The sequence below is a fragment of the Ursus americanus genome, chromosome 8 (assembly GCF_024610735.1).
Source record: "Ursus americanus isolate L20-20 chromosome 8, mUrsAme1.1.p, whole genome shotgun sequence".
NCBI lineage: Eukaryota > Metazoa > Chordata > Mammalia > Carnivora > Ursidae > Ursus > Ursus americanus.
In genome coordinates, this window is record NC_142134.1 from 1,895,584 (window position 1) to 1,921,085 (window position 25,502).

At 36.5% G+C, this 25,502-nt stretch overlaps 1 protein-coding gene across 4 annotated transcripts in view; it reads left to right on the forward strand.

Moving 5' to 3' along the window:
- The window catches only part of CENPE (centromere protein E), a 77,758-nt gene extending 52,295 nt beyond the window's left edge, over positions 1–25,463 (forward strand). For 3 of the 4 annotated variants that reach the window (XM_045792833.2, XM_045792858.2, XM_045792851.2), the window contains 17 exons: positions 79–366; positions 953–1,111; positions 1,282–1,563; positions 2,207–2,365; positions 3,014–3,283; positions 3,893–4,051; positions 5,837–5,941; positions 7,450–7,668; positions 9,597–9,794; positions 10,529–10,732; positions 11,470–11,688; positions 13,701–13,880; positions 17,253–17,365; positions 18,947–19,044; positions 20,782–20,965; positions 21,759–22,039; positions 24,915–25,463. In XM_045792833.2, the coding sequence (XP_045648789.1) occupies positions 79–366; positions 953–1,111; positions 1,282–1,563; positions 2,207–2,365; positions 3,014–3,283; positions 3,893–4,051; positions 5,837–5,941; positions 7,450–7,668; positions 9,597–9,794; positions 10,529–10,732; positions 11,470–11,688; positions 13,701–13,880; positions 17,253–17,365; positions 18,947–19,044; positions 20,782–20,965; positions 21,759–22,039; positions 24,915–25,009 (3,213 nt within the window). In that variant the 3' untranslated portion in view covers positions 25,010–25,463. The remainder of the gene's footprint in view (positions 1–78; positions 367–952; positions 1,112–1,281; positions 1,564–2,206; positions 2,366–3,013; positions 3,284–3,892; positions 4,052–5,836; positions 5,942–7,449; positions 7,669–9,596; positions 9,795–10,528; positions 10,733–11,469; positions 11,689–13,700; positions 13,881–17,252; positions 17,366–18,946; positions 19,045–20,781; positions 20,966–21,758; positions 22,040–24,914) is intronic. The other variant, XM_045792840.2, reaches the window with a different exon arrangement.
- Positions 25,464–25,502: the final 39 nt, after the last annotated feature.

Sequence of the window (25,502 nt, forward strand, 5' to 3'; positions counted from 1 at the left end):
ACTGACTTCATTTAGAAACAAGTCCTCTTTTTCCTACAAATGTCTTCCTGTGTCCTAACTTGTTTTATTTTTTCTCAGATTCAAGAACTTCAGGAAAAAGAGCATCAGCTTCTTAAGATGGAAGCTGTCAATGAGACTCAGGAAGAAATATGTGACATGGAATACTTCAAGAACCAGTTTGAGGCCCAAAAGTCAACTCTGGAAAATATAGAAATGGAGAATGTAAGGTTAACTCAGAGACTTCACGAAAACCTTGAAGAAATGAAGTCTGTTACAAAAGGAAGAGATGATCTTAGGAGTATAGAGGAGACCCTCAAAGTAGAGAGAGACCAGCTCGAGGAAAACCTGAGAGAAACTGTGTTTAGAGTGAGTTACCGTCTTTCCCCCATCCAGTGAATATGACATTGTGTCCTAAAAGAACCATCGGCGATAGGGTTGGTGGGAGTGTAAAATTGGTCCAACCTTGGGGAAGGCTGGAGGGGAGATATTTGGTACTATCTTTCAAATATTTCAGTAAGTTTATTCATTGACCCCAAAAGTCCAGTCATAGCTATTTATCCATACACATTAACACAATTGTGCAGAGATATCTGTAGAAGGATATTCATTGCAAAAAGTTGCAATAACAAAACAAAGCAAGCAAAAAAAATAGGGAAAATGTCCATTAACAGGATATTGGTTAGTTAAGTGCCTCACATTCAGACCATAGAATACGAGGCTACCAGTAAAGAAGGAGATAGTGCCAATTTGGAAGTATCTTATTAGGAAAAGGGGTAAACTGTGGAGTAATATATCTAGCATGATATATATAGCACGTTTAAGACAAACTTAGAGGATGAGTCCTAAGGAGGAGTGGAAGGCATATTTACCTTTTACTCTCTCTCTACCTTTCTACCCACTGTTTAAATTTTGTTACTCTGAATATATCATTTTCCTTTGTCTAATGATATAGGAGCTGGAAAAACAAGAGGAACTAAGAATTGCTTACATACATGTGAAAGAGTACCAGGAAACTATTGATAAACTCAAGGGCCTTGTTTCTGAGAAGACAGATGAAATATCAAATATGCAAATGGATTTAGAAAACTCAAATGCTGCCTTAAAAGCACAGGTATTTTTTTTTTTATTTGAGAGTTTGAATTAGGTCTTTTGTGTAATGAAACAAGATATGAATTAGCCTAAAATTGAAGGCAAAGATTTGCATACTTAATTTTGAAATTATTATTTAGCATTTCTTTTAATCTCTATCTATATCTTAATTTATTGTGTGATTATCTCAAGAGCCAAGAACTTCAGGAGAAAGAACATCAACTTCTGAAGGTAAAAAATGATCTCAGAGAAAATATGTATCAAACAGAACAATTGAAGAAGCAATTAGAGGCCCAGAATTCAACCCTGGAAACTGTAGAAACCGAGAAGTTAAGGTTGAGTCAGAAACTTCATGAAAACCTTGAAGAAATAAAATGTGTTACTGAGGAAAGAGATGGTCTCAGAAGCACGGAGGGAACCCTTAGGATGGAGCGAGACCAGCTCAGGGAAAGCCTCAGAGAAACAGAAGCTAAAGTAAGTCACTCTTCCTATACTAGTGAGTAAACGTGGTGTTTTCCTGACAGCCGTGAACCGTTCTTTGACATAAGTGGCAGTGTTGGTGTGAGTGAACTAATACAAACTTTCAGGCAGGTAATTTGGTATTGTTCTAAAAATGTCCAATTCTGTAACCGGTATTTTCTTTGTAGACTTCATCCTACATGTGTATTTATTTATATACGTACAGAAACACACATACACTACAAGGTTGCTCATTGTAGCAATTTGTACTAAAAAGTGGGAAACAATCTAAATGTCCATCAGAAAGAAACTGGGTAAATATGAGCGATATATCAGAATACTATGCAACACATGGAAGGAAGGAAGGAAAATAGATTTGAAAGTCCTGATTTGGAAGCCCAAGTCACTTAGAGGGAAAAGGGAGCTGTAGAATAGTATATGGATCACGTGTCTGCCTCTCAGAAGTAGCAGTAGGTTGTAGGGAGGTGAGGACAGAGAAAGGGAGGCAGGGAAAGCTTATAACTTCCTAACAACAAAGATGTAGAATAAGAAGTAATAGTTTTATTATTTATACTAAGGAAATGTATCATTTTCAGAAAAAAAATGCTAGTTAATATTAAGCTGTGTCACCGTTCTTAAAATTTCTCTCATGATAAAGGAGCTGAAAAAACAAGAGGAACTAAGAATTGCTTACATGCATGTGAAAGAGCACCAGGAAACTATTGATAAACTCAAAGACGTTGTTTCTGAGAAGACAGATGAAATATCAAATATGCAAATGGATTTAGAAAATTCAAATGCTAAATTACAAGAAAAGGTATGGAGAATGTGCTTGTTTGGATATTTGATTTATTTGTGCCTAAGCTCCTTTGGGATGTAAAATGCTTTAGCCACATCGGAAAACGTCTTGGCAGTTTTTACTAATGCTGAACATACACCTGCCTGTGGCTCAGCATTCTGCTCCTTGAGTATGTACCTAAGAGGGGAAATGCCTACTGCCACATAGTGTTATGTACAAGAACGCTCGTAACAGTTCTATAATCATAACAGCAAAACAACGGAAAATAAGTGAAATGTCTATCAATAGGAGAATGGATAAATACATTGTGATTTACAAGTTCAAAAGCAGACCAGACTCATCTAGGATGAAGAAAGTTCAGCATAGCGGTTAGCTCTAGGAGGGGGGCACACAGGAAACTTACGGGGTGCTAGACATGTTTTAAATTTTAGTCTGGGTTATAATTATGTAGATGTATACATATGTCAAGAATAATTAAGCTATACACTTAAGATTAATGTACTTATATATATTAAACCTCAAGAGAAAATAAATTTTGTGTGAAATTATACAGAATATTAATGAGCAACATAGGAAGACTATTGTCTTAATTGATTTAGAAACTATTCTTTACCTTTCCCTTAAAAACTGTCTGTGTCCTAATAGATAATTTATGATTATCTTAAGATTCAACAACTTAAAGCAAATGAACATCAACTTTTTAAGTTAAAGGAAGATGTCAGTGAGTCGCAGAAAAAAATGTCTGAAATAGAGCGATTGAAGAAACAATTCAAGGCCCAAAGTTTAACTCTGGATAAAATAGAAATGGAGAACTTAAATTTGGCTCAGAAGCTTCATGAAAACCTTGAAGAAATGAAATCTGTAATGAAAGAAAGAGATAATCTGAAATTGGAGAGAGACCAGCTCCAGGCAAACCTCCAGGAAACCATAGCTAGAGTGAGTTGTGCTCTTTCCACCTACCCAGTAAATGTGTTTTACATACCAGAAGCTTCCTTCTTACAACACTGTTGGTGAAAATGTGAATGCTATAACCTTTTAGGGAGACAATTCGACACTGCCTTATTAAAGATTTGTCAGCATATATATCTGCTACTGTGATTCCAGCCGTAGAAATTTATCCTACCAATATATTCACACATTTGGGCAGAAATACAACAGCATTCACTGCAACATTGTTAGTGGCGATAAAAAGCTAGAAGTAATTCAAGTGTCCACCAATAAGACACTAAGTGGGGTCCATTTGTAAAATGGATTGCTAAGTATGAGAATGGGCCCTTTTTATGTGTTATTGATTTAGAATGATGTGTCCAAGTGGTATGAGAGGGAGGAAAGCAGTGGCAGAGTTCACCAGGGAGCCCAGTGAGGATGGGGGCAGCTAGGGACAAGGACTTTAGTTTATATCCTTCTGTACGGTTCTAATCTGGGGGTGGTGTGTTGATTGTTTTTAACTATAAGCATGCATTTTTTAAGATTTTGTTTAGTTCAACATTAAGGAAAAGAAATGTGCCTGTATATCGTGATATTTCTCAATTTCTTCTAATAAAGGATTTGGAGACACAGCAAGAACTAAAAATTGCTCATATGCATTTGAAAGAACACCAAGAAACTATTGATAAATTCAGAGAGAGAGTTTCAGAAAAGACAACTCAGATTTCAACTATTCAAAAGGATTTAAATAAATCTAAAGATGAGTTACAGAAAAAGGTATGTGTTGTTTTGTTCTTTGGGGAATAACTGTCTAAAATCATTTGTGGAATGAGAAAGGATATAGATATATAGATATATAGATAGAGTTATAGATGTGCATATATAACCAGTAGATACTATTTTCCTTCCTTGAAGGAATTATTTGTATTCTAACTTGTTTTATAATTATCTCAAGATACAAGAACTTCAGAAAAAAGAGCTTCAACTTCTTAAAATGAAAGAAGATGCCAATAAAACTCATAAAAATATAAACAAAATGGAACAATTGAAGCAGCAGTTTAAGGCCCAAAATTTATGTATGCAAAGTGTGGAAATGGATAACTTACACTTGACTAAGACACTTCATAAAAGCCTTGAAGAAATAAGAATTTTAGCTAAGGAAAGAGATGAGCTAAGGAAGATAAAAGAGTCTCTCAAAATGGAAAGAGACCAATTCAGAGAAACCTTAAGAGAAATGATAGCTAGAGTGAGTTCAGAATCTTCCCTTATCTAGTAACTGTTTATAAGAATTAAGGTTTTTCGGAAAGGGAAATAATTTGGTTTTGTTGCTGTTGTGGGGTTTTTGGGTTTTTTTGGTTTGGTTTTTTTGTTTGTTTGTTTTTGGGTTTTTTTGGAGAGAGGGCTTGTGGGTTTTTCTTTTCTTTTTTCTTTTCTTTTTGGAAATTTCTACAAACGGTAAAGGGTAATGGGAAAGCTATTACTATAATTTTTCACACAAATAGAAAATGATACAGTTTTCAAAGAAGCCAAAGTATTTTTCAGAAAATATCATTTTAATTATTTATTTTTAAGAAAATGTTTGTTACATACAGCAGACTATTTCTTTGATGTAATTTTTAAAAGGGTTTTTTAAACCAGGAAATGACGTTATCCTCAATAGAAAAAGATTTGAAGGACTAGATTTGTAAAAGAGTAAGTGCCCATTTCTCTGCCTCCACACGATGGAGTTTTAGGCATGCGCTCTTGTCAGTGAAGTGGGAGGGAAGCGGCCAGACATGCAGCAGAAGGAGGTTCAGCCAGTGTAACTGTCTTTGCACATTCAGAATCACATCTTAAAAAACTCAGTTGAACCCTCTAGAAAAAAACATAAAATTTAGACAAATAAGAAATTGTAAAAAATCTATAAACATCTTTTTTTATTCTCATAATTCAACAAGAGTAGAAGACCGTATCATTTGCCATATCAGTAGAGACATGGACACTTGGGAACCATCCTTATGTGTACCCTAATTAAATTTATGAAGAAATTTAACTCATTCAACAAATATTTATTAAACAGTCATTCTTCTAAGTAGTGTAGTGAATAAATGGGAGAAAAGGTTTTGTTTTATACTTCTAATCAGAAGTACAAAATGTAACAAGATCTGCATTTTGTGTTCCAAGGTGCTGGGAAGGGTATGAATAGATACAGTTTAGGTGGTTTTGCTAGTGTATTATTTGGCAGCAATTCAGAGACTAATTCTAATTCAGAGACTTGGAATCCTAAGAATCAGATATAAATCTAATATCTAGTTTTCAACTCTGATGGTTACAGGAATAAATCCCATCTCAAAAAAATATGTGGTTCTTCCACGTTTTTACTCAATGAGTTGAGGCATCTCACTACAATACTTAGTGGTACCGTTATTCATTTTCTGGCCACTTTTAACTCCGTTTTTGACTTACAAGTTTATAATTCCACTATTGAAATAATGTGAAAAAATGTAATTGGAAAAGCATGTAGACGTTATATATGAATGTAGTTATAGTTAAAGCTTTGTTTATTTCTTTGTACCAACACAGGACCAGCAGAACCATGAAGAGGTAGTAAAATATGGGAAACAGTCACAATGTAACGAAAAACACCACCTCCCAGAAAGCCTGAGAGAAAAGTGCTCTCGGATCAAAGTAAGTGTCCTGTTAAGATTACAAATGAATGTGGGTACTCCTCCAAAGGCCTAAACGGAATCCAAGGAACGTCTGTGGAATGAGTAGGTAGTGCTCAGTGTTTTTGAAATTTTATAATCTAGTATAGGTGTGCATGTGTGTGCGTATGTACATACATAAACTCACAAAACAGTGGGGGGTTGTGATTTTAAGTCCCCACTGGAAAGGTGGTATTCGAGTAAATACCTGAAAGAGGTAAAGGATTAAGCCATATAGCTGTCTGGGGGAAGAACAGAATGAGAAGAAAAATTGGCAAGTACAAAATTCCTGAGGCCGAAGCCTGCCTGGTGAGTCCAGGAGCATCAAGAAGGGCGAGAGCAGATAAGAAATGAGGTCAGAGAGCTCCTGGGGAAGATGCAGCTGTGGGGCCTTGAGAGGTCTTTGGGTTTTACTCTGTGTGAGATCAAGATCTGTTGGAGGGTTTTGATCATGAGAGGGGCACGATCCGACTTAAATTTTAGAGGGACGACTCTGATTGTTGTGTTGAAAATGGACGGAGTGGAAGGAGGCCAAGATGACGGTGGCTCAGCCTAAAGACGTATCAGTGGGAGCAGTGGGAAATATTTGGGTTCTGGATATAAGCTGAGGGAGAATGTCAACAGGATTAACTGCCACTCCTTTCCAAAAGCAAGATCCCTAAAGACTTTTTCTGTGTGTTTTTATGTCACTTAGCACATTCTTATCAGAATATGTATTAAAAGTACAAATGAATGACTACACAGTGCTGTTCCATATCATAATGTGATTCATACTAAGACCAAAGGCAAGCATGAGCCAGCATTCAGTCTTGAACTATATAGTACATACTAGATTGAATTCACTCAAATTTATCTTCGCTCTTTGTAGACGGCCATTTAAATCATGAATGCTCAAAAAACTAAAAGAAAATGTATCAAAATGATAACAATGGTTGTTTCTGGTTTTCTTTGTTATATTTAAATTTTTTTAATTTTCAGAGTAATTAAATATTATTTCTATAATCCAAAATCAACAATAAGAATTTCCTTTTTTTTCTTTTTTCACACAAAGGTCTTAATTTGTTTCTGTAATACAGAAAATGTTAAAGCGTAAGTTTTGTTACAATTCTAGGGCAAGGATCATAGGGGAAGAGAGGAAAAAATGAAACCAGATGAAACCAGAGAAGCAGACAAACCATAAGAGAGTCTTAATCATGGGAAACAAACAGGGTTGCTGGAGGGGAGAGGGGTGGAGGGATGGGGTAACTAGGTGATGGACATTGGGGAAGGTATGTGATATAATGAGCGCTGGGTGTTATATAAGACTGATGAATCACAGACCTGTACCCCTGAAACAAATAATACATTATATGTTAATTAATTGAATTTCATTAAAAAAATAAATTTACTTAAATTTAAAAATTCAAAAAAAAAAACCAATTCTAGGACAAGAACTAGTTGTTGTTAAATTAGGATGAATTGTTAAACTGAATGGTTTCTAATTTTCCTTAGGAGCTTCTGAAGAGATATTCAGAGATGTATAATCATTACGAGGGCTTAAATAAACTATCTCTTGACATGGAGAAAGAAGTTGAAACCCAAAAAGAGCTTTCAGATAGAGTAAAAGCAAACCTTTCACTTCCATATCCACAAATCAAACAAATTCAAAAACTTCTCGCTACAAACCAAAGATGTTCAATGGAATTTCACAGAGTCGTGAGGAAATTTCAGGTACCACCTTTTTTAGTAATATCTTTGTAAATATTGCTATAAATTTTAGTTTTAACATCAGTGTATTTAAGTCCTACTTTGGGAGTTGGCATATTTGCTCTTTAGTATATTTACCACTGAATTAAAGATTATGTGCATCTCAGAATAGTACGTGCAAGCTCCACCATGCCTCTAGGACCTGTTCATTCAACAAAACTTGAGCTCTCCTTGTGAGCCTACATACCATCGTGGTGCTAGAGACACACAGGAATAACATCTCAGCTATCTCCTAGTCTAGCGCATGAGGCAAACATAGCAGCAGCTAGGAAGTGTGGCGATAGAGGCACGCGCAGGTTGTACGACACACCAGGTAGAGTTGCAGTAGAAGCTGGACTTGAGCAGTAATGCGTAGAGTTCATTTTGCAGATGATGGGGAGCCACCGGGAGGGGATTTCTAACTGGGAGCAGTAGCATGATCAGATGACCATTTTAGCTACTTCACCATAGAAAAGCAATGAGTTTGTGGCAGAGACAAGAGACAAGAGGCAGTTATAGTGGTCCAGATGAGATATTGTAGGTGACCATACCACTAGAAAAGGGTTCGTAGGCACGGGGAGGATAAAAGAAATTAAATATTCAGCAGCTTAAAATAGTAGGTTCATGTGATTGATAGTGGAGGTAAGGCAGGAGATGCTTAGATTGAGTGCCAGGATTTGAGCGTAGCCAGGTTTATGGATAGTGGTATCATTAACTGACAAAGAAAAAAAGAGGAGCAAAGCAGGTGAGGCAGGAGAAGTATTCAGGTGTTTAGTTTGAGATGTTTTGAGGTAGAAATACCCATGATGGAGCATTCAAGAAGAGAAACAAGTAGGCACGTAGTTATGAGTCTAAGATTTGTCAGGAGACAAGTCAGGACTAAAGATAAAGGTTTGGAATTCATCAGCATATAGATGCTAGATAATACATGTGTGAGTAAGGTCACCCAGAAAGCATAATAGAAAAATAAGAGCCTTAGGATAAGAAGAGAACTCTGGAAAAAATAAATTTTCAAGAGGCAGTAGCAGAAAAGAGAGCAACAAACGGGTTTGAGGTTTGAAATGGCAAAGAGGAGAAAATCAAGCAAAAATGCTATTGCTCAAGTCAGTGGAGGACAGCATGTCAAAGATGAAGTGGTCACGAGTGGCAGATACTTCAGACAGCCAGAATCTGAACTGAAGAGATACCCTCAATTTGTTGAAAATAGAGGTAATTGTTGACCTTTGTCAGAGCGGTTTCAATTGAGTGGTTAGGGAAGAGCCAGATTGTAAGAGGTTAAGGAGTGGTGGAAGATTGAGGAAGTAGGGCATTGGTGTCTGTCTTTCCTAGGTAGATTGCCTCTCAGGCCCTGATATTCTTCCCCAAATCCTGGCAATCAGATATCCAGAATTTATCCAAGAGGTCCATGGAACATATGGCATTCAGATTATTGTCACCTTGATGCCAAACATCTAACCACATGTGAGAAGTACATCTTGAGGCTGGTATGCCTGCATTGGTTAGCCAACCAAGGTAGGCAGGAGAGAATGTGGAAAATGAATCTCAGGCGTCTAGCTGGGATACCTGCATGATTGGTGATACAGTTAACCAAAAAGTGAGCAGAAGAGAAAGATGACTTCATAGGGAAAGAGATTATGTTACATTTTAACAGTGAATCTGAGTAACTGTAGGACATCCATAAGGTGTATCCAGTAGGGAATCCAAAATAAGGAACTTGAAGTCTGGAAATTATTCTCCCAAGATACTGAGAGGAGAAAGTTGGGGCTAGAGAGAGGCTCTTTCCTTCTTCCTCACTTACCAGGGGATAAAGATAAACAAGAGATGCCATCCCACCTCTTTGTCTTGAGGGTTTAAAACTTCCTGTGAATGTGATAAAGGTTCACTTCCCAATTTGTTTAATGCTTTTCTACAAGTATGTGTTAAGCCATGTGACAAAGACAAAGGAAGAACAACATGAATGCATCAATAAATTTGAAGTGGCTTTTATTGATGAAGTGGAAAAGCAAAATGAACTGCTAATTAAAATACAGCACCTTCAACAAGATTATGATGTGCCATCCAGAGAATTAACGGACCTCAAATTGAGCCAGAATATGGATCTACATATTGAGGTATAATTTATTTTAAGTGGTTTAATTAGATTTTAGGCCTTTTTATCATATAGATAAGGTACCTTCTCATGTGCTTAGAACCATTTTCATTTTCCGGAAATTAAAAATAGGCTGCAGGTTGACAGCTGGCCAGATGTGAAGAGTGCCACATAATGGACTAGCCAGCTGCCTTTCAGGACTCCACAGATACAGAAAAATAGATTTAGTACCAACAAGTGGGAATCCATAGAAGCCCAGGATGAGTTTCCGAATGCTTTCTAAAATGTCCTAGATCTGTGGCTGGGAGTCAGGAACGATTTTATTACAACTCCTCGTGGAGTGTCTTGCTCTCACCCAGCAGTGTGAGGCTGGCATCCAGTTCCCGACATGCATGAAAGGCCTGGGTGCACAGAAAAGCTATGTGCAGAAGCACTGCCTATGTTGTGATTAGTGGTCACAGATAGTTTTAGTTTTGATGGTTCTTAATTCTAACAGGCAGAATTTGTAGACATTCCTTACATAGCTTATACTGCCAGACTTGTATTATGCAAATCACTAGAACAGAGTTTTAAATTAGAATTATATTTCTAATACAACTAAAATAATTAGAATTATGTTTATTTCAAAATACTCAAAATATTAAGAATGAGAGTTCAGTAAGGTATTTTCTACTTTTCATGATATTTATGTGATATTTAGATAAAAAAGATAACTCTCTTAATGTTCAGGCAATTCAATACTTATTTTTCAAACAGGAAATTCTCAAAGATCTTTCAGAAAATGACTCCCACTGCATAAAGACTGAATTTCAGCAAGTGCTAAGTAATAGGAAAGAAATAACCCAGTTTTTGGAAGAATGGTTGAATACTCATTTTGATATAGAAAAGCTTAAAAATGGCATCCAAAAAGAAAATGATAAGATTTGTCAAGTGAATAACTTCTATAATAAGAAAATAATTGTAAGTAGTGATTTTGTGTGTGTGTGCTACCTCATTCTTTTTGTTGTTTGCTCTAATTTTTCTACCTTTTTCTTAAAAAAGACTTAGAGCAACTTAATCTTAGGTATGCTTCTTTAATTTATTTGTATATACTTTATTTTTTTGTTTGAAAAAACTGGGTAAAACATGTTCTTCCTCTAACATGTTATGTATGCTTCCTTAAGATAATTAAAAATATCCACTTACATGTATAAAGAAGATAAAATCTTGGGGTGTAATAATCAATTTCCTCTTAGGGAATCTTGAATCCTCTTTCCTTTCTCACTTCTCCCTGCTTCTGTAGGAACTGAGCCTTTCCCCCAAGTAGCCTCAGACAGAGTGAGACATGAGCCTGTTTCAGGGCTACAGGCAGCAGCTGTGGCCGTGCCGTAGACAAGCCTGTCCAGCAACTTCTCTGAGATGTACTTTTCATCTTGGTGGTATTACTGTCTTATGCACTGATCTTCAACTCTGACGTTCAGAGATGTATATAGCGTTGTTCCCAAAGTGACTGGCTCTAGTATACAGATTCACAAGAACCCACATTGCTTAAGGCCAGCTTGTTAATTTGTTTTACATTCCACTGATCAGAATATTCATTCTGCTCTCTGAAGTAATCCCTGTCTCATATACTTGGTAAAATATACAGTAGTCAAAGTTGCCTGTTGTACGTGCAGTTGGAGCAAAGAGAGCTAGAATGGTGTTTTACTATTCAATAGGCTATAATGAATGAATCTACAGAATTTGAAGAAAGAAATGCTACCATAGCCAGAAAATGGGAACGTGACCTGAAATCAGTGAGAGAGAAAAATGAACAACTATTTAAAAACTACCAAACTTTGAAGATCTCCCTGACGCCTGATATCGTTGTTCATTCTGCTACAGAAGACAATAAGAATCTCCATGTTACATCAAGAGCCACACAACTAACGACAGAGGTATGTGATTTCTTATAAGATGTTTTTCAATTTGCAAATTGATCAGTTAAAAATGCATTTTATATAACATTTCAGAGTAAAATTATAGTATTAAATGTATTAGGGAACATGGACCATGTTTGTGTGATGGGCTTCTTTTTTAAATTTAGTTCTATTGCGGCTATCACTCAAGTACAGAACTGTATCTATTATATGAGATCTTCCCTTTAAATTCTAAAACAGAAGTAACTCATAGCTTAATTTGGTTAAGAGATACATATGCTGCTTAAAGTGCCATTACTGTACATTATAAATTTCTTCAATCATGTAACTTTTTATTGAACTATAATCTGTCTATTTATAGAACTAGCTTAGAGGGAAAGGGCAATTCATCTTTTCTCTAGTTATCATCAAAGTCTTTAATATTGGTTAATGTTATATCAAAATTAAAATGGAAGAGGCTAAAAATATAACAGATGTCTTTATGCAGATAAACCTGTAGCCAAGAATCAATACATTATTTGAATGATTCAGTTAATTTAATAACTAGCCTTATTTGGGAATCTGTGAAGCAAACATGCTATTTTATTTTGTTAGCTCACAAAATAACTTAGTAAAGAACCTAAGAGTAAATCATAATTTATCATTTTTACCAAAATAAATACTTAAAATATCAACCACCAGTTTAATAATCAATTACCAGTGGAAACTAGAAGGTCACTAGTACAGTTTATTGATTTGCTAATCCCTACAGACCTCAATAGCTGGTGGAGACAAAAATAGCAGAAATATTGAACCCATCAACCAAAGCAATAAAGAAGCAGGAGGAAATTCCGTCTTCAGTAATCCCAGAAAATACCCTATCAGATAATTATTATATGCCATTGCTTTAGTAATTATGACAAATTAGAGTAGCATAGAACAGTTTGGTAATGATACAGAAAGAGACAAATAGAGCAGTAGACCAGAGTAGAGAGTTCAGCAGTACATTCAAGGAGGAAAATATTCAGTGTTTGATAATGGTAACAGCCTACTCGGTGGGGAAAAGATGATTTACTTAATGTTTGATTCCAGACAACCAGCTAGCCACCTGGGAAAAAATAAATCTGGGTTTCTACCTCACTCACTTAAACAAAAATAAATTCTGGATGGGCCAAGAAGAAACAGACATTTTCTAGGAAAACCTGTATATGTGTGTGTAGGTGAATAATCTTATAAATACAGACAAATTCAGGTATTTAAATTCAGGTATTTTTTTACTTGCAAAAGACTGGAAATAGATGTTCATTAGCAGTTGATAGGTTAACTAATTTATAGTACCTCTAAGAAACAGGACATACATATCCATGAAAACAAAAAGGTGGAGAGATCTCTATGTGTTGGTAATGGAAAAATCTGGAAAATATATTGCCAAGTTAAAAAAAAAACAAAACTGTATATTCAGTATGTTCTACTGACTGACTGTAGTATGTATGACTGACTGTTTTTATAACTCTATATTCACAAATGCTCAGATAGGCATAGAAAATTTCTGGAAGGATATACTTGAAAGAGTTTAGTAGTGGTTGCTGCACGGTCAGCTGGGGTTCTGAGACAGGGAAACTTACCCTTCATTATATGCCTTCGAATTTTCTTACATACCTATATGTTTTAATTTAAAAACTAGGTAATAAAAATAAAGAGTAGTTATATGCATTACTTAAAGAGTTAGTTAACAAGTGTATTTCTTTTAAGTGGTGTTAATTTAAACTGTTAATTTAAACAATTAATTAATTTAAACAGGCACCATACTAACTAGTTAATAAAATAACACTAAACCTTATAACATAAAATTTGGGTCTTTTTTAATACAAAAATCATCAGCTTCTAAATAAAGAAAATAATACATGGGTAAATTGAGTGACATTTGGTGTCTCTTCTATCCTTTGTTAAAGCAGTCTGAAACATTAATACCTATGTATGATCATCTTTGTCTTATATACTGTGATTCTGCCTGCATGGCACACCTCATATATGTGTGCTTTTTCAAACAGAAAATTCAGAAGCTGGAAACTTCACTGCGTGAAGCCAAAGAAAGTGCTACACACAAGGAAAGCAAGATTATAAAGATGCAGAAAGAACTTGAGATGACTAATAACGTAATAGCAAAAGCTCAAGTTAATGAATCAAATAAATGCCTTGAAAAAGCAAAAGAAATGATCCAAGTACTTCAGGTAACTTAACGAACTCATTTTATAATAAAAGGATTTTTTTTCTTTTACTGTTGAATTTGGTGGGTAATTTGGAACTCCGATCTTGAACTTCCTGTTACTTATGTAACGTCTGAAGTTCAGTACTCAAGCTTAAAAAAGCAAGTGGAAATTTAGAAATGAAATGCAAGAGTGTATTTTCATGTAAAATAATGATTATTTTCTATATTCCTAGAAAAATTACTTTTTAAAAGGTATATAAATATTCCTTATAGTTTAAAATGTATATTTTCATTTTTCAGGGAAAAAGCTCATCTAAATATTTACTCTTTATTAGATAAGTACATTTTTAAATTCTTTTTTTTTTTTTTTTTTTTTATCCCATTATTGAGCCCCACCTGGTAGCCTCTGAATCTGACCTATTCACTTTAGGGAGAATAGTAATTTGTCTTTGACCTTGAATGCCATTACACAAATCATACCTTCATTCATCACATCCTTACCACAGCTCTTTGTTTGAACTCTAGCCCTTCTCACACTTCTTTTGCTTGAGTCTGACCCTGATAGGCCCTTAAGTTTGCTATCTCTTCATTTCAGTTAAAATTAAGAACAAGTCAAGAATGTCTGCTCCTTTCATCATTTTAACATTGTTCTAAAAGTTCTGGTCCGTTCATTAAGACATGAAACAGAGAGGTAATAAAAAACAGTCTCAATTTTGTTAAATGTAAAGCTAAAAACCAAGAAAATCAATTGTAAAGCTTTAGAATTTTTGAGAGTAATTATTTAATATGTCAAATCACATTTTTATTCAATCAAGATAGATTTGTTGAGTATGCGGTATATGTTGGTCATTGTTGTAGATGTCATGTGTACAGCAGTGGAAAGGAATAAAAAGTGTTCCTTTCCTTCAAGGAGCTTACATTCTGGTTCAGGAAGAGAGAAAATAAGCAAGTATATATGTGTGTCAGATGGTAAAAAGTATGATGGGAAAAAAATGAAGCTAGACAAAATGGTGTGTGGGTACTGGGTGAAAGTGGGAGCGTGAGGGAAGCAGATATGATCTTATAAAGAGCTGAGGAGAGTCACACCACTAAGATGACTTGAGGGGATGGGTGAGCTGTGTGGTAAGGGAAGGATCTTCCAGGCAAAGGAAATCACAAAAAGTGTAGGTATGTTTAAGAAACAAGAAAGCCAGTGTCTCCTGAGCAGAGTGAGCAAGGAGGTAGAGGTGGGAAATAAGGTGAGAAGTAGCAGACAGTCAAATCATAAAGGGTCTCACAGTCTGTTATAAGAACTTCGGCTTATTTTGAGTGAGATGGGAAGTCATCAGAGGATTTTGGCAAAAGGGTATAATGCTCTGTGAAAGACAGTTAAGAAAATAAAAAGACAAGGCACAGACTAGAAGAAAAATCTTTGCAAAACACATATCTGATAAAGGAATATTGTCCCAAATATACGAAGAACTCTTAAAACTCAGTGATAAAAAAAAAAAAAGCCAATTAAAAAATAGGCAACAGGTCTGAGCCGACACCCCACCTAAGAATATATACATGTGACAAATAAGCATATGAAAAGATTCTCAGCATCATATGTCATTGGAGAATTACAAAATACCACTACACACTTACGGTAACTCAAAATGCCGTGATGGCCAAAATCCCAATCACCACACTAAATGCTGGTGAGGAGGTGGAGCAATAGGAGTTCATTGCCGGTCGGACTGCAAATGGGGCAGCCAGTTTGAAAGAGAGTTTGGCAGTTTCTTACAAAACTGCCCACACTCCAGACAGTCACATGCGCAGGGAGTCCGTGATATCAGCATCTGACTCAGAAGGTAGGGCATTGAACTGGTGCTGTGACTAAGCAAGCAGTGGGCTCCTCCAGGAATGGGCTTACCTTACTTACCCAGCCATCCATTTCTTTAAGCTGAGCATCTATCATTTTTTGGAGGTTTTGCATCTTTTTAGTCTTCGCTAGCCGCGGTATGTGCATAAATGTTTCCATGGGAGTTGGGTTGGGAAAGCCTGGAGGAATAAAGAGAGCTCTCTAGGTCTCTATTTAGATGGGTTTTATTTTTTGTTCAATATCTAATTCTCCAATGTATAGCTGTGGTAGAGCGATAAAAAGAAACGAGTGATTTATTCAGCAATAATAAGAAATAAGCTATCGAGCCGTAAAGACATGGATGAACCTTAAATGCACACTGTTAATTAAAAAAAGCCAATCTGAAGAGTGATTCCAACTGTATGACATTCTGGAAAAGGCAAAACCAGGGAGGCAGTAAAAAGATCAATGATTGCCAATGGTCCAGAAGGTGTGAGGGAGGGAAGGATAAATAGGTGGAACATGGGATTTTTAAGACAGCGAGTCTATTCTGTATGATATAATAATGATGAACATGTCATTGTACATTTGTCAAAACCCGTAGAATGTACAATGCAAACAATAGGCCCTAATGCAGCCTGAAATGTATCGATATTGGCCCATCATTTGTAACAAATATAGCACACCAAAATATGATGTTAATAATAGGGGAAATGGGCAGGGTGGGGAGGGAGATGGAGCACAACAAGGGTATATCGGAAATCTGTACTTTGCTCAACTTTTCTATGAACCTAAAGTTGCTCTAAAAAATAGAAGTCTTGGGGTGCCTGGGTGGCTCAGTCGTTAAGTGTCTGCCTTCAGCTTGGGGCGTAATCCCAGAGTCCTGGGATCGAGCCCCACATCAGGCTCCTCCGCTGGGAGCCTGCTTCTTCCTCTCCTACTTCCCCTGCCTGTGTTCCCTCTCTCGCTGGCTGTCTCTCTCTCTCTGTCAAATAAATAAATAAAATCTTTAAAAAAAAAATAAAATAAAAATAAAAAATAGAAGTCTATTTATAAAAAAGTTTAAATATATGTAAGTATGTATTTACATATGATTTTTTTTTTTCTCTGAGTAGAAAGTAGATACATTTACAGCACTGGACTGAACCATCTTTGAGTACAAATATCCCAACAACACTTTATAATACTCTGTACCTTGAATTGAGTTCTAGTTTGATATTTATATTCCCATTCTGACATCTTTTTGGTTTTTCCTGATTTACGTTTGTCTACCCATTGTTTTCAACCTTTCTGTTTCATTTTGGTTAAGTATATAATTTTTAATTGGAAAAAAATTTTGTTTTAACAAATGAAGGTCATGTGTTCCTAATTACATATTATCTTCCAGTAGTTTCCTGTATACTTCACATCAGATATCTACTTGTTCATTTTAGGGTTAAATTTTGTGCCTTTTCTGCTTTCCATATATTTGGAGTTTGCTGTTTTAAAATGTTCCTACCAAATCAAGGTAGTTAACAGCTCTTTTAAACTGCTCTGAAATTATTTTATTTTTCTTTTCTCTAAAAAATTTAGGACAAAGTTGCTTTAGGAGCTAAGCCCTATAAAGAAGAAATTGAAGACCTCAAAATGAAGCTAGTGAAAATAGACCTAGAGAAGATGAAAAATGCCAAAGAGTTTGAAAAAGAGTATGTCTTTGCCTTAACTGAACATGACTTTAATAGCTTAAATTTCCCTTCTAAATTTTTTGCATTGGTTAACTTATTAAAATATATGGAAATACTTTTACTGCTTTTAAAAGTAAATACAAACATCCACAGATTTTAAACTTGTTAAATTCTCATTACATCTGCAAAGTTTTTAAAAATAAGCATAGTTCTGGTCAATTACTAACGCACCGTGTCTTTTGATGCATCTTGCTGTCTTACATAAACAGCTTAAAAAGGCCCTTTTTATGCTTGAAAATGAATGGTAAGAACCTGTGTATATATGTGTATCTGTGTGTGTTTAGCAGTTCACCTAAGATTTCTGTTGGGCCTCTTCATTTAATTTGTTCTTGTGTTTTTGTATAAAATTGTATTTCCTTTTAAATTATGGTATTTTGTACCCAAAAGCATAACCTCTTTTTATTTATTTACATATACTACTGTATATAATGGCATGTCTAAAGTTCTTTATGATATAGTGTAATGAAAGAACATTTTACAGAGTCAGAGACACTGAATTAGAAATATAATATTGCCACTTATTATTAAATCACCTCACATTTAGGCTGTTTAATCTCTCTGGTCTTTGTATTCATAAACAGTAAGGATAGTTTTGTATTAGATGATTTCTTAAGATTCCTTCTGACTCCTAATGCTTTTTGTTCTTCCTATAAATATATAACAGTGATACCTAATTTGCCCAAAAAGTAGCAGTGGGAAGTTTCATGCATTCTAACCAGCCTTCCATTGATAAGACTATTCGTTTTTGTGAAACTTATACCTATCAAGTTCTTCATTACAAAAAAAGCAATTTTAGGGGGATCTGGGTGATGCAGTCAGTTAAGCGTCTAACTCTTGGTTTTGACTCAGGTCGTGACCTCAGGGTTCCGAGATCAAGTTCCACGTTGGGCTCAGCACGGAGTCTGTTTGAGTTTCTCTCTGGCTCTCCCCCTGCACTGTGTGTGTGTGTGTGTGTGTGTGTGTGTGTGTGTGTGTGTGTGTGTGTGTGTGTGTGTGTGTGTGTCTCTCTTTCAAATAAATAAATCTTTTTTTTTTTTAGAAAGGTAATTTTAAGTATAAAATAGAATCAGCAGATACTCTCAGAGTCACTAAAGGCAGAAAGTTTCATGATTTATCATGGCTGATTAACACTTACGCCAACAATTCCTAAAATATCACTTTCTACTATGGAACAGTGAGCAGAATTTGACCTTTGTAACATTAAACTAGAACTGCAGCCAGGGTTTGTTCCCTGACAATGTAGAAATAGGTAGTTCTTTTTACTTTTATGCTCTGCTAATTATATCCAATTAATAGCTATTGGGCTTCCAGAAATTTAAAAAGAATTTTAAAAATTACTCCTGCAACCAAACAGAATACTTCCAATTTGATGGTGTTATAGCTATAAAATACTTTAATCCAAGAGGGTTATCTACTGCCACTTACGGGTTTTATGTCAATGTGATATATCTCATTAGAAAATTCTTGATAACAGTTCTATTTATTCTTCCATTAAAAATTAGTTGCAAAGCTTTTCCATGTTTCTGTTGTTGTTCTTATTAGAATCACTTCTACAAAAGCCACTGTAGAATATCAGAAAGAAGTTATAAGGGTATTGAGAGAAAATCTTAGAAGAAATCAACAAGCCCAAGATACCTCAAGTAAGTAGAAAATGCTTATATTTCCAGATCCTTTCCATTTTATTTCTCAATACACTTAGACACTTGGAAGACCATTATATATGTGACAGTCAAGAATAAACCTGTTAACCACTAATTTAGAAAAAACTATTTTTGAAATGAATTTATTGGGATCATATTTATCCAGTGCCATCTCCTTAGTTTCTTGTAATCTCAACTATTTATCCGTTATAGAGTCTTAAAAGATAAGAATTTTACCTTTGCATTATCAGATCTTTCCACAAGAGTGAAGATATCTTCAGTAGTATAAAAGAGTGACGTAACTTCAAGGTAGAAGTACCCTTCCTGATAAAAATACAAACACGTTGTAATAGATTTTAACCACATGCACAGTAAAAATACAATCAGCACACCATAGAAATAAGGAAATAATATCCTACATGTTCTTAGTACTGAAAATAGAGTTGATGCTTACTTGCAAAGTCTTTCAAATTTATCTTAGATACAATTTTCAAATCTAATGATCAAATTTCCTCATGTGCATTCCTCAACCTGTACCTTTTTCCGTATTACTGTCTCTTGTGTTTCATTTGAAAAGAGAGGATGCTGAGCAGTACTTGGGACAGCTCTGTGTAGTAAACAAGCAGTGAACTAAGTCAGGGGCAGGTCCCCCTCACTTCATGAAATCATGGGGAAAATACCTGACCTCCCAGCCTATATATATACACATATTGTAAGGAGTGAACTAAGTCAGGGGCAGGTCCCCCTCACTTCATGAAATCATGGGGAAAATACCTGACCTCCCAGCCTATATATATACACATATTGTAAGGATCAAACTGAAAGTTGTGTGTGAAAGCACACTGAAAATTCTAAGTGTCAAGCCAACAAAAGATAATACTTGTGTGTATTACTGTCCACTCATTAAAAAAAAAAAAAAGAGATAGTGTTAAAGATGTTGTCTGGTACACGTTTGGCCTGAACTTCTCTAGGGTCTATTGCAGAAGTGCACCCCTACCTGGAAAACTTCAAGGGATAAAACTAGAAACGAGCATGCTTTGTTGTTCCAGAACGGTCAGGATAATTACTCTTGATTTGTGACTTTCAGGTACACACTGTATCCGAACTCGGAGTAATTCAAAAGAAAATGGACACTGCGTATCCCCCGCACACACCGTACCTTTTGTGATCATCAGTTACACAATGGAGTGTTCCACTTTATATGCGCCTCACGTTCCTATGCAATTTTACAAAACAGCTCCTTACCGTATTTTCACACACGTAGTATAGAACACTTAATAATAGATGCTTTAGTATCATTCTGAGTTCTGTTTGGTTAACAAGGATGTGTTGAGAACTTACAGTGCACCGAATGCCCGGTGGTGGACCGCACACACACCTTCTGTGCTGTAAGAAGCCCTCCGGTGTGTCCACTGATGCAGAGGAGAGAGCAGTGAAGAACAGCTCTAACCGGGGGGATTGCTGCTGCTGCCGTCCTAGTGGAAGATTCCAGCGAGCAGTGTCGTGCTAGTGCAAGTGGTGGCTGGAGAGAAGCGGGAGGACTCTAGAGACAATGAGAAGCGTTGATCAAATAGTCTTGGGAAGGGAGGCAGAAGGAGGAAGGAAGGATGGCGTCTAGGGACATGGTGATTGAGATGTTCTGGTTTTTGCAGTGACTCGTGGCTCTTCGTAATGTTTGTTTTGAACTTTGGAGATAATTAAAACGATCACCTATTTGTGTATTTGCCTCACTCACAGTTGTATCAGAATGTACGGACTCTCAGCCTTCAAATAAACCCTTAACTTGCGGAGGTGGTAGTGGCATCGTACAAAGCACAAAAGCTCTTATTTTGAAAAGTGAATATATACGGCTAGAAAAAGAAATCTCTAAGTTAAAGCAGCAAAATGAACAGCTAATAAAGCAAAAGAATGAACTATTAAGGTAAGATCTGCTTACGTGATATCAAAATTATGCTTCTGGCTATTACATGTGGGGAGCTTGGTCTATACACCCCCATACGTGTTTTTTGCAGTTGGCAACCCTTCATGCATACGGGGAAAGTAATTTTTAGAATATATGTAATAAATGTTTTTTAAAAGGAATAAGACTGTAGTACCCCCATTCCAGATGTTTGCTAACTATCAATTGACCTATTTTTAACCTAGCCAAGAAACAGGAAGTAAACAAAGACTGTTGAGAGGCAGCGTAAATAGACCACGAATCTGCATGCCCAAGTCAAAGGAGAATGCCTTAAGTCCATTATTGTAGCCTCTTTGCTTTTACTTTATAAACAGTTCTAACAAATCCAATATTTGGCTTCTATCAAAGATTAGAATCTTGTGCCAAGCACTTTACTAATGTTACGATAGAAGAAAAATAGGCATTAAACAAATAATTATACAAACAACTAATTTTTTGCAATGAGTGCTATTAAACAGCAACAACAAAAAAACACATATAGGACCTTATCTAGGTCTGGCAAGGGGTGATGGTGAAGAAACTGATAGAAGAGTAGCTGTGGAAAAGGGTAAGAAGTAGGCCAGATGAAAGGAGAGACAGGTAAGCCTTCTAGACAGAAGGCAACACGTACACAGGCTTTCGGTCAGGAAGAATAACCCGTTGGTGGAACTGAAAGGCATACAGTGTGGCCAGTGCATAGAGAACGAATGTACTGTGTGAATAAATTCAGGAATTGTGCTGACTTAGTCTTTTTTTTTTTTCTCCTATATTCAAGCAATAATCATCATCTTTCCAATGAGGTCAAAACATGGAAGGAGAGAATCCTTAAAAAAGAGACTCACAGAGAAGTTAGTTCTGAGAATTCTCCACAGTCTCCTAAAGTGACTAGAACAGCTTCCAAAAAGAGGCCACATTCGCCATCTCAATGCAAGGAACAGAATTTACAAGATCCTGTGCCAAGGGAATCACCGAAGTCTTGGTTTTTTGACAGCCGATCAAAGTCTCTACCTCATCCAGTTTGCTATTTTGATAACTCGGGTTTAGGCCTTTGCCCAGGTACGTGAGTCTACTGGTTCTTTGGAAATCGGGGGATAACTGTCAGAACTTATCTTTAATTTGTGGCCCCAAAGGGCAAGCTTAGACAAGGTATAATTGAGCAAGCTACGGTGCACAGACTTCTGTTGTGAGAAAGTTTCTCCAAAGCACAGCTCTAAAGTGCATCATTTTTTACCCCAAGTTTAGTCTTTATTCTGCCTCTTAAACCTTCGACTTTTCCCAAGATAAATAAGCAACTTGAAACATGAAAACACTACCCTATAAACAAAACTTTTACTAAAGAACCCTTTCTTATCAATGCAATGGGCCGGTATTTCCAATAGCATTATATTCATTTTACACAGGCCAGATCATAGACTTGTTTCATTTACTTATTAATTCATGCAATCAGCAAAAAAAAATTTGGTTTCCAACTATGTGTCAGAGATGAGACCGTGATGGTACATTGATAAGCAAAACCAGACATGGTCCCTACCCTATGGGAGCTTACAGTCTACTAGGAGATACACACGGTAATCAAGTAGTCAAAAAATAGAAACAGGTAAAATTCTAGAGTGTAAAAGACTGTGAGGCTTATAATAGGTTTTTGTCTCAGGAATGTTAAGGAAGTCTTAAGAAGGAAGCTGAGATCTAAGAGGTTAACGTGAGTTAGCTTAACAAAGAGGGGAGGGAGGAGTGTTTCAGGCAGACAGAATAGTGACAGCCCCAAGGTGGAGGGACTGTAACCAGGGGAAGGGTTGAAAGAAAGCTGGCCAGAGCACAGTGAACACAAGCTGCTGGGGATGGAGGCAATGAAGCCAAAGAGAAGAAGAGCCAGGTGTGTGGGAATTTGTAGATAGTATAAAGGAATTTTTACTTTATCCTGAAAGCATGTAGAGGAAGCTTTTGAAAGATTTTAAACATGATGGAGGGGATCGTGATGAGTTCTAAGTTTTGAACACACCACCTTCGCTATACGGTAACCAACAAATAATAGGAGCAAGAGTTGATGACAGTTGTCCAAGCGAGAGGTGATAGTAGCGAGGATGCGAGCAGGTACAGGAGAGGTGGAGAGAAGGGGACAGACAGAGGAGATCTGGGAGTCAAGTCAGTAGTGCGCGGTGCCTGACTGGTCGGAGGGAGGCAGTGTCAGAGGTCCCCCAGCGCTGCCCGGTGCTGGACACAGGGGTGTGGAGTGTTGGCGGAGAGGCTCTGTAATACTGCCTTTCTTGCCGTTCTTCTCACCACACAGCACTGATCTCGTGTCCGTGGGACAGCGCATCGGCCTGTCAGAAAGGCCCTTGCACAGTCGTAAACATCTAAAGCCACAAAACTGTACACTGAGAGAGGCAGCTGCCAGATCGTTTGTGGCCCCAAGCGAAGGTAGCCAGGGTTTGTGAGAGCTCCACTGTGTGACGTTAGAAGAAATCAGTCCATCCTCATCAGCTATACATCAAAATTAGATCAAGCCAGCAGTCTGGAAGTGCTGGGGATATAGGAAGGCACCAAACAATTTGAAAAAATTTCCGAACTGTTCACTTTATGGAATAGTATTTAACAAACATTTAAAGAACTTCCATTATCTAGCACTTACATGGAACTTTTGATGTACATACATACACACTATTTTAGAGGTGTCTTTTGAAAAACTGAGAAACTTTTTTGAAGATTGTATTTATTTATTAGAGAGAGAGAGAGCCCGAGCGGGGTTAGGGGCAGAGGGAGAGGGAGAAGCAGACTCCCTGCTGAGCAGGGAGCCCCATGTGGGACTCAGTTCCAGGACCCCAGAATCATGACCTGAGCTGAAGGCAGACACTTAACCAACTAAGCCACCCAGGTGCCAAGAAAAACTGAGAAACTTTTAATCACCTTTTGATTTTATCTGATAGTGCCAGAGGCACATGCATGATATGAATTAATTCAACCACAAATAGAAATGCCTAAGTCTTTTTATCAATCTATGGATCACTCTGGTACTATCTTTAAGTGAAATAAATAAAAGAGTATGCTGGAAGAATATATGAATTAAAAACTGACCGATTCAGAGGTGGCTGGGTGTCTCAGTCAGTTGACATCTGCCTTCAGCTCAGGTCATGATCCGAGGATCCTGGGATCGAGGCCGCATCGTGCTCCCCGCTGAGCGGGGAGTCTGCTTCTCCCTTCCCCTCTGCCCTGCTGCTCCCCCTGCTTGTGTGCTCTCTGTCAAATAAATAAAATCTTTATAAATAAAAAAAAAAACTGACCAATTCAGAATTAAAGGACATACTCCCAGCCAGAATTAGTAAAATACCATTCTAAAAGAATTTTAATGTTAGTTTTTAATTTGAATTATAAAAGATTAACTTAAATTTTCTCAACAACTTGAGATAATTGCAAAGACTGGGTTTGTGAGATTTACTTTAATGTATATAATCATTTGAAAATGAATATTGTTTATAAACATAAATGCAGTGAAGTGCTTTTTAAAGCCCCAGAGTGTTCTAAGAATGACTAAATATTCTCCAAAATATATGCTATTTGTTTAGCACAGCATTTTTTCCCTAGAATTAGGGCAAAGGAAAATTAGACTCAATCAATGTTTGATCCACTTTGAATCCCAAACTGATGAATTTCAAGTGACTATTATAAAACCTTCTTGGTTTTATATACAAAATGGCTTCTCTAACAGTTGATGCTATGAGGAAATGGGGAATAAACTTCTCCACCTCTGATAAACTGAAATACACCTTTTTAATGACTAAACATGAGGAGGTTAATGACCATAGTATTGTCATTTTTCGTTCTTCATATGTCTGCTGTCTTAACATCGTTTCCATTTCCGGTTGTATTCAAATTTTGTGTTGTTTTTTTTAAAATAAGATTACTTTGGGTTGTTTTGCTTTTTGTTTCTTCTCAGAAGAGCAAACTGCTGGAGCGGAGAGTGTGGATCCCCAGCCCGCTCCTTGGCACGCCTCCTCTGGGAAAGACGTGCCCGAGTGCAGGACACAGTAGACTCCTGTCCTGTCTCTTTTCCGGGGGCCCAGCATTCCCTGTTTGGACATGACTGTGTTTATTACTTTATGTGCCTGTCCCTGGCAATGTTGTCACAGTCCAACTTAATTTCAGTTCAGTTTTCATTTTGCCACTAGAATTGGAAGATGAAGGAACAGATCAATGCACTCCAGCAATTTAGAATGGTGATAGCAATATCTTCTTGAATGTGGTAATACTTTCGAAGTTGAATTGTTTTATTTATTTATATATTTTGTAAAGAATAAAGTTGTTGAAGGCATTTTCCAGTCTCTCCGTGTATACATAAAATGTATTCATTTTATTAATGTAATGTTATCCACATATGACTTAGCTAATTCCAAGACATAATGCATACATTAAAGCGTCATTTAATTAACAAAATTATAAACTCCTTTTTAAGTACCTTGAACATTCAATAAATGTTTAATTAGTGGTTCTGAAGCACAACTCTATGTAATAGTAATTAATGGTT